Source organism: Netta rufina (genome assembly GCF_964035555.1).
Source record: "Netta rufina genome assembly, chromosome: 4".
Lineage (NCBI taxonomy): Eukaryota > Metazoa > Chordata > Aves > Anseriformes > Anatidae > Netta > Netta rufina.
In genome coordinates this window covers 46,379,458-46,389,342 of record NC_140127.1, presented here as the reverse complement: position 1 = coordinate 46,389,342, position 9,885 = coordinate 46,379,458, and the positions used below count along the sequence as shown (strand labels likewise).

General features: G+C 38.8%; 1 protein-coding gene across 1 annotated transcript in view; it reads left to right on the top strand.

The window, feature by feature from the left end:
- Positions 1–8,566: 8,566 nt before the first annotated feature.
- The window catches only part of CFAP299 (cilia and flagella associated protein 299), a gene marked incomplete at both ends in the record, with an annotated part of 148,726 nt that continues 147,407 nt past the window's right edge, over positions 8,567–9,885 (top strand). The window contains 2 exons of the mRNA XM_084286516.1: positions 8,567–8,596; positions 9,379–9,392. Coding sequence (XP_084142642.1) covers positions 8,567–8,596; positions 9,379–9,392 — 44 coding nt within the window. The remainder of the gene's footprint in view (positions 8,597–9,378; positions 9,393–9,885) is intronic.

Below are 9,885 nucleotides of genomic sequence, written 5' to 3'. Positions count from 1 at the left end.
CTGGCTCCTGCTCCTTGTAAAACTTCACACCAGGAGTGACTTGAGCAGGTTACACAAGCACTTTCCCACCACTCGCTAAATACAAGGCAGCCAGCTCTGTCCTGGGAGCACAGCTGATGGGAGAAGTGAGATCACAGCTCAGCCCTGATGCTGCTCATCTGCACGTGTCCAGTACCTGTAGTCGTGCAGGAAGCACTAATCAAAAAGTTGCCCCTTGCCAGTACACAGGAAGAAAATAGCTTCTCAGTAATGAGGACAAGTTGTAAGATCTAATGTTCAGTGACTGTATTGATATCAAGAGCCTCTTTTTCGCTTGTACAACTACAAACTGATCCTCTGAAAACCATAGCAAAGGATTAGGAAGGAAAGGAGTCCTCTCCTTGACCAAGGTCTGCATCATCTAGGTGCATTTCAAACTATTCTTCCACTCAAGACATAAAGGCTGTGTGCACACGTATTTCCCAGTCGAGATCTCTATATTTTTGTGCAGCTTTTAAATATTGGAGTGTTTGTTAATCTGTCTTACCTTGCAAGAACAGAAGGATTTTAGGTCAGAAATCCTCTTCCCAGAAACTTTCTGCAGGGCACCCTGTGTTCTTTTAAGTGCAATGCACTTCAGAGTAATAGGGATGTAAAAGCAGTACAATGCACTTACTCTGATAGTGCTTCTCCCTTGGTGGAACCTCCACTGCATTTGTTCAAGTAAGCAAATCCTCAACCAAGAAAGCTTTCCTCTTTCTCAGAAACTTTTTTATTGAAAACAACCAAATCTGTTTGAGTCAAACGTCCTGAAAAACTGATCTTGAAGGAGAAAACAGCAGGTATACAGCTTATGAAGTTGTTTGTGAAATGTTTATGCTGTTGAAAAGAAGGCACGTAGTAGAAAGTGTTAGGCATAACTAAGCATTCTAACCAGTCCCTACAGCTGTTGTTAATATCCAAATGTATAAAAATATAAGGAACCATTGGAAGATGATCATTCTTTTCTTTCTTTATTTTTTTTTTTTGTTTATTTAGATTTGTAAAGCTTGAGCTTGGGATCCAATGGGACTGTACAGCTGAAGAGATCTCACTTTTAAAATGCATTTTAAATTGTGAAAGGTATAATGCGCGTGTCTTTAAAAAAAAAATAAAGAGGAGAAAAAGGGGTGGGGGGATTATATGCACATGAAATACTATACTGAGACACGAAACTGTCAAAAATGCTTTTTTGTGATGCAGTCCTTTCTGCAGTTTAAGCACACAGAGGGCTGAGTGTGAGAACAAGAGATAGGCTATGGAAAGATTAACTCAGATATTCTCACTCGTTGAAATTCATCACCAGGGCAATATAAAATCCGAATTTACACCTACATCATAATTTCTTAGGTGAATTACCAAAACTTTGGAAGGTTCTGCAATTTGCAACGGTTCCATTCTAGTTCTGATTTTAAGGTATTTTGAAAAATGAAGTGAAGTAAACAAACTGTACATACTACAACTGGCAGATTTTCCTCATTTCTTCCAAAAATATTTAGTACGCTGTAGCTGATCTGCTGATATTAACATCTGCAACAGTACTTCTCTAAGGAATGTAATTAATATTATTCCACATAGAATAAAATGTCCCTCCAATTATTTATGACCTGATGAACTGTTTTCTGAACCAATACTCACACTCAAAGGTCAAGGTTCACCACTTGAATTATGTTAGCAACTCCAGTTGAAATGCAGACTCTTTGTAGTCATGGACTTCTAGCTGCATAGCACATTTTATAAATAAAATAGTTGCAAATCTCAGTGGCCTTAACTAAATGCATTAATGGACAGGGGTTTGCAGCCTAAGTTGTGGTACTGCTTTCCCCCAAAAAAGTCATTATTTCACCATTAAATAAATCTTTTCTTTCTCCTGTCTATACTTTCCAGATTTTCAATAAGTCTTCATATTTACTCCTTAATTTCAACTCTACCTTACTTTAAAATACATAGGAAAAAAGAGCGGTGTGTTTAACAAAACACTTCAGGAAAGCAAATATCAGACTTATTTCAAAAGGTCTTCAAAGGAAAAGCTTAAATGAATTATTTGGAAAATTCAAAAATCATTCATCTTTTTTTCATAGTTAATAATGTAATGAAAGCCAACAAAATTATTGATTTGATTTTTATTTAATTTTCACAAGACGTTTGGGAAGTACAAACTGCACACTATTGTAAGAACAAGATGTAAGATTTTTCTTTGTCTTCAAATTGCATCTTTCATTTAATTAGTTTTTGTTGGATAGCTTTTCAAATCGAAAAGGAATGAAAGTTTCCAAGATGCGTTTAGATACATGAAACTTCATAGCTCAAACCAACTGTAAAATTACAATCTTATGTCTGTATTTTCACTTGATTATTTTCTGAAGATAAAATTATCTCTTGTTACTCTCATGTCTGGAAGGTTCTGGTAAATATGTTGTGTCCTGTTGCAGATAGTATATAGAACCATTAGTTTTCAGGTATTTGATCAAGTACTTTGCAGGGGATGCTTACAGACTTTTATAAAGCAAAACCAGTTGGTTGTAATTACCAAAACTGGCAAAATTCTGTTAGGTCACAAGGTGGCTTTGGTGATGAGCTAATTCCCCCTGCTCTTGCTGCTGTATGTCTGGATCTTTTGTTAATGCTTCTTCCAAAGAGGTTTCCTTCATCCCCTTGAAGCCAGTGTTGCCCACCCAGCCCATCATGCCCACTGTAGGTAGGTTTCTTTTTTGTTCCAGGTTTGTTTGCACTCTTTAGCTCTGTTATTTAATTCATTGCTCCCTTTTATAGACTTGTCAGCATACATTCTTGTTGCACACATCTCTCTCTCTGTGAAGGTCTGTGCAGGAATAACTGTGCGCAGCTTGAACAGCATCCAGTGAAGGGCAAAATCAAGAGACAAAGTGCTGGAACTGAAGCCAGACTGAATGCAAGTCTGTTTGTTGTAGTGGGGGTCCTCACCCTAACTGAAAGCATGACAACTTTTGTCATCTCCTGTTCCATGTTACATGAAGCAGGAATTTCAGGAGGCCTTGTATGGACATACGGTGGGGCAGAAAGCATGTTTATGCTTTGAGTTTGCTTTGAACCAAATGGCTTTCCATGATGTTACATACCTTCAGGCAGTACACACTTCTCAAGAGTCTCCCAGAAATGCAGTTACCTGAAAGGCTTTGCTGTTTTTATCTAGTCTTGTCTCCCTTAATCTTCTCAAGTATTTGTCATTTACTTGGATTTTAATGCTATAATCACTAAACTGGACTTTGTAGTGGTGTGGTTTTAGAAGCAAAGAAACCATGGTTGTGATAGAAACTGACATTGAACGCTTTTCAGATGGATTTTATTCTTGTGGCTGTGTTTGAATACTAAAGAAAGAGTTTCATCAACACCAATCAACAACATAAGGTGCTCTGAGTTCTCTTTCTGCTCGCTAGACAGTGTGTTTCTTACTCCAGGTTTCTGTTAAAATTCCTTATTGCTTCTCCTCAGTAGTGCTCAGCTTGTACTTAGGTTTTACTCGAGAATGTCTCACTTATCATTTGTTTCTTACTGTTTTTTTTTTTGTTTGTTTGTTTGTTTTTGTTTTGTTTTGTTTTGTTTTTCCCAGATAAAGTACATTGAGCAGCAAGTAATTTTCCATTTTGCATTATGAAAAGGCAGACCCTTCTAGATTTAGAAGGGGTGCACTGAAGTCAGTTGTGCCCATAAGTGGAATGAAGCAAAGAAACAGCTCACAGTAGTAAGTCATAGTTTGATATACAATGTGGATTTGTGTGTGTTGTCTAGTGATACTGAAATTTAAAATGAAAATGCAATACAAATATCCTGTCAAAAATAGGCAATGATTCAGCACACATATATTAAGTATTGTGCTTGAAGGAAAAAAGCCCCAATTTTTCAGTGACTGATTAAATGAGTAATTGCTTTTCAGATAGCATTGTGCTTTTAATTTATTTCAGCCCGTTATCAACCGGTAATCCAGTAATTATTTATTTGTTAATGCCAAGGTCTAATTCACATATCAGTTGAATGCTTTGAAGAGCTGATTAATCACTGATACAAGTTCCTACTAGTACCTAAAACTGATTTTTTTCCCTAGCCCTTAAAGATAAATATGGGAAGGCATAAATAATTAGGCATAAGTAGTTTCTAACTTCAAATCTTATTTTCAGCTGCTGATTTTCAGGCTTTCTGAGGTAGTAAACCCTTCTTTTAAAAATCCCTGTACAGTGCCAAGGTACCATGAGGGGTCGTTGGTGTAAAACCTACTTGCTACAGAACTCAGTGAGCACAGGAGTTCCATTGTCATAGGAGAAAGTGCTTATGTGCTTTGCAATCAACAATGAGGCTCTAGAATTATGACTGACTCCTTGGTTCCTCGTGTGGTTTTATCACAGTAGAAACCTGTCTTTCCTTTGCAACCAGTCTATTGAGAAAGGTCATAGAAATTAGAAACCAGCAGACAGTCGCTGTGTTTGCATCTGTGTACCTCTCAGAGCATGAATGTCCCAGATTTTGTCATAAAATTGTACAATTCCCAATACCAGGTTAGGCTTTGAAAGAAAGCCATCTAAGAATACAACACAGCAGAACATTGCCTGTCTGGGCAATGTTTATTTGTTTGTTTTCCGCTTAAACATTTTAACCTCCTTATGATTCTTGTAAATGCATTCAGGAAGACTGAGGATCTGTAAACAGGAACCAGATGCTACAAACCCTTAACTTCTAACTTGTATTTCCCTTTTAAGAATGCTGCAGGTTTTCTAAATTACGAAGCACTTCTCGCTACCATTTAGCAATTCAGAACTATGGCCCTAGTAAGATGGATGAGGTATGAAGTATTATATTAGAGCAAGATTTGCTTCTTGGCAGAATTTCAGATTCTTGGATTAACCAATTGCCAGGGAGCTTGTTTGGGGATATGTATGGGAGCCGAGTACCATGCTACCTTTCATCAGACATAATAAAACTACTCTTTTATGCTTGCAAGCACACATGTAATAGCATGTAAGCTCCTAATAATAGAATTTTAGTTTAATGTTTTTTTATATATTATTATTATTGTTATATATTTAAGATGTTGGGCCAGACCCACAACTGCTGTCATCTGTATAGCTCTAGTGAAGTTAATGAAGTTTTACTGAGCTGCATGACATGTCTATGTATGGCTGTGTATGTGAGCTGGAAATGCGGCTTGTTCTTCTTTGCGTAAGTACAGCTCATGTTCTTCCGGCATGTATGGTTAGGACTGCAAGCATTTTAATGATTCTGAGTTGCAACCTGGGTGTTTCCTCATAATGAAATAATTATTGTATCTCCAGTTAAGTAAACTCAAGTGCCAAAGGTTAAGGAGTCGATTATCCCAGGATTAAGATATTAACATGTTTGATAGAATACTGCTAATTTATTTAGAAAATTATTCTTATGCTCTGTATCTTCCTTGCAGTTAGCTACTAAAAATCTTTTTCAGTATGTGTGGACATGTTTGCAAAAACTCTTTGTCCATGTTTCCTTTAAAGTGTAGCAACATAATTGTTTTTCATACCTTGTCAATTCTGATAATATATATTTATTTTCTTACCTTTAAATTCATTCTGCCATTGAGTAAACAAATCAGCCTTTCTTTCCCCTGCAAACCTAAATTCTGTGGATAATTCATTGGCTTTTATACCTGAAGTAAGATTTCTGTAGGCTCTGATACAAATATGACTCCTGCTCGTTTGTTAGCTTGGACAGGGTAATTGCTTGTGCAGAGCTTTACTGCAACAATTCTAAGTTGGTCTAACTTCACTATGTTTTACTTGTGATGGGATTTTTATCTCTTGGGAACGTGGCAGAGTTAACCAAAAGATGGGATTCGATAGCTCGGCAGAAGAGAAAATACCTAGTCTAATTTTACTGTAAACACAGTATTTGCTGGGAATTAGAAGAAAACCTTTTCTGTATACTAGCTAAGTCACTCTCATTGGGCAAAAACTTACTCTCTTAAATACATGAACAGAAATATTCTTGTCAGTCAGTTTGTGCCAAAAGCTTTTTCTTTTGTACCTTGGAATTCAGATCTAAACAAAAAGATTAGCAAAAAACCCCAAACCTCAAGCTGCTCTGAATTCCCTTATAATGATAGGTATCCTGCCTAGAAATCCTCTCTCTGGCCATGCAGTGTACAGCATTTGCTTTGGCAGCAGTCTCAAAGCTTTCAGAAATTTCTGGAACATCTTAGGCAGCAGCTGTGAGCCTCAAGTAGAGGTGGTAATTATATCAAGTTGTAGCTCGCAATTTTCAGTTCCTTCTCCATCCACTCCTGCAGCAGAGGTCTTACCACTTTTTCCTCTGTTCTCCTTTTTTCCTTTAATTCTTTAACTGCTAACTGAAAGGCCTCTTGAAAAATCTCTCATTATTCATAGTCCTAAAATGTTAATGTAGCATGGAGTTATTTGTGAACGGGATCAGGATTTAGCCCGCTATCCAACATGAATAAGCTGTTTTGCCATTACGGTGTTACGTCCTTGTGCTGAGGGTGTCCTTGCTTTTCCCCGCTCAGCAGATTGCAAATAGCTGCAATTATTTTCTCTCAAACATCTCAGGCTCATTTGACCCACCCTTAAAGGTGTCCTGATCATTTCTAAAAAACTCTAAATGCTTTTACTTGCTACCACCTGAATGCTGTAACTTATCTATGTCAGAGTGCCCACTGGCCATAGAAGAATTTGGGGCAGGTCAGAATTCATCAAAGAAACCTATGTCTGTACAAATATCCATGTAGGGAGGCAGTGCTCTGAGGGTGCACCCTTGGTGTTTTGAGGGGATGCCAGCATATATGAGGGCTGTTTCTGTGTTCCAGAAATGGATCCCTCTGCACTGGTGCTGCTCTGCTGCCTTTTGGCAGCCCGAGCTGGTGTCCACATCCTCCTGTCTCAAGACGCCAGATTTGGTTGAGGTTCCATGATTAGCACTTGTCTAATTGATGAAGCCATGCAAAGCCTGGATGCTGGCACAGAAATTTGATTGTCCTGTTGTTAAAATGTTGGGCTGGTCCTTGGTTTCCCCCCAAGAATTGAAGGTCTTCTGGAGGTACACTGATCCAGGAAGGCATCCCAGGAGGTAGCTTGGATGCACTGAGCTGCTCTATAACTCTGCATGGGATCAGTGGTGCTGTGCAGCATGGTATAGCTGCCTGCTGGGACGTGGTGGTTTTGTGCTGCAGCCATCACCCCTTGCTGCTCTGGGCATTTGTCCTGCTTAGAGCTCAGTACCAGGCCCCTCAGCACCAGGGCTGCTTCCTGCTGGTGCCTCGGCTCTCTGCTGTTCAGCTTTTCCTGCCACCACTTCTGGCTTGATGCTTTTCAGCACCTTGTTTTCTCGCTATTCACAGTGTTTGAGCATATTTCTGCTCCGCTTCATGGGTCAAAATGTTACTATTTCAGCCTCTAGGCCATTGCACTTTCCATCTGCCTTAGGGCTTGGAATGAAAACATGAAATTCTTTACAATCTGAAAGCCTGTCTTTTCCAAGAGGACAAATGATGTTGGGAGGAAAGGGAAGACTGGAGCAGCTCCAATACTTTTGTGTGTTGTCAGCAGTCTCTCATTTTGCTCATGGACAAAGAGCCATCAAGACCACGGATGTTGGGAAGCAGGGCTCACTGCACCCTTCTCCATAGGTGGCAGAGAGGCTCCAGTGCTGTATGACTGAGTTATTTATTTAGTGCTAAACCAGTAGCAAATATGCAGCATTCTGATCCAAAACAGAAAAGATCAGATTATTTTTTTTTCTATCACTTTGGAAGAGAAACAGTTTCCAAATAGCAAATTATTTCAGTGTGATAGGAAAGGACGTCTGATATCTTCTGTCCATTTTCTGTAACAAGACAGATTTCTTGCAGTGTTGATGGATTATAGAAATGAAATATAGGGTTAAGTCAAGAGATAACCTAGTAGTCTGTACAAAACCCATTCTAAATACCCGTTTTGTGGAATAATCAAGATTGACGTGCCTGGTGCTGGTTAGAACAATTTAGTGTCTCTATGTTTATTTTGGCTGTGATTTGATTGTGTGGATCTTGGCCTTGAGAAGCTGTGGGGATGAATGGGTTGAGTGCCATTTTGTGAATGGGCTTAGCCACTTAAAAAAAAAATAAAAAAAAATGGCCAGTTTTAGAAGGATTTATGTCTTGGGCCATGGGTCTTGAGTTTTACATGGTGAATGCTCAGTACTTGTTGAAAATCAGGGTCACTTGAAAAGAGGCAACTTGAGTTAACTTAATCTATAGTCACTGAAGGAAATAAATAACATTATGTTGTCTGTTCTAGCTTTTAATCTAAGCGGGTTGCAGAAAGGTAACTAGACAGGTTGTTTTTAATTGCAGCAGTGTTATTTAGATTTTAAAGTCAGCTCATGTAATGTTATCAGCAACAATTGTTCACAGCTCGCAAGCCTGCTCAGGCCAGGCTTTTTATACGAAAACATCTCCTTGTGCACAGTGCTTTCCATTTCCTCAATTGCTGTTATCAGAAACATCGCTGTGCTGGCCCAGAGGGACTTCCTGTAATTGGGTGCTTGAGTCATGGTTGAATTGCGCGAGGCCGAAGCAAAGGTTAGATTATCCAAAGCAAAATATAATGTATTTTGCTTCAGGCATGTAGGCTGCTGATGGACGGTCTCTTAAAGTGGGATTTCTGCTCTCGCTTTCATTTTGTTTCCTATTGTTGGTCAGAAATGAATGCTCTTCAGAAGTGCCTCCTCTTTCCTGTGCAGCCTCTGAGGGTATTTGTTCTTAACCTTTGCTTATGGAATAGCTTGGAGCTTTGGACAGAACATGCAAAATGAGCTTATTAATTAACTGTGACAGTTTCTGTAGTAGCTTTTCTTGGAGGTAGTAAGTATCTGCAAGGATCCCCCAAAAAGTTCAGTTTAGAGCTTCATAACAAGGTTACCTAGATCTTTTGTAATACTGCACGCTACTGGAAAAAAAAGAATGGCATATGCTAATGCTTATGAAATAAGGAAATAAAAATAGCAGGTGTATTATAAATGAGCTAAAATCATATACTCCCCTTGCAAATCCCACAGGATTTAAATAAATGGAACTTCTGCACAAGTGAACACAATTCTACCAGTTATTTTAGAAAATTATATGTATGTGATGTCTTGCTTTCAGGCTTTTTTCAGTCTCTTTTTTTACTAGTATGCTTGCTAAAGCTTTACAAATAATTGAGTATGTCAGTAGGATTCAACGAAGCTATTCTAGAGTTCCTTCTGTCCCCCAGATACTTAGGGTTTGCTTGCACTTAATCCACTTTCTGCAGCTTGATATAAAGGTACAATTTCTGTTACTGTTTATTTTCACTTCCATAAATTCTGTTTTTTTATAAACAGGTGCTTACAGTGAGGTAAGAACTATGTGTTTTCACTGAGTTTCTTTGGTTTGATTAACATGAGTGTCAGCATTGCAGAATGAAACTCTCTTCTTTTTACTCAAGGGTAGATACTAAGCTGGCTGCTAAGTCCACTCCAAAATGGACATCACCACCCCTTTCAGCTCTGTCAAGATGATTTTGGTCCCAAGGAAACACAGGCCAATTCCTACAAATGCATAATCTTTGAAAATCCCAAGCAAAACATGACGCAAGTCAGTAACATAGGGAAATTTATTTGATTATTGTTTTCATTTTCCTCTATTATCTTGGGGATGTAGCTTGGGAAGGGGGAATAGGGCATATATAAGCACACATGTCACATGCTGCAGAAGATTATTTAAAACTCTAAGTCCCTGTGCAAAGCCCAAACATGAGGCTCACCCCAGGGGCAGTGTGTTCTTCCCCTGTTCTCAGCTCTGGTGAGGCCGCACCTCGAGTACTGTGTTCAGTTTTGGGCCCCTCGCTA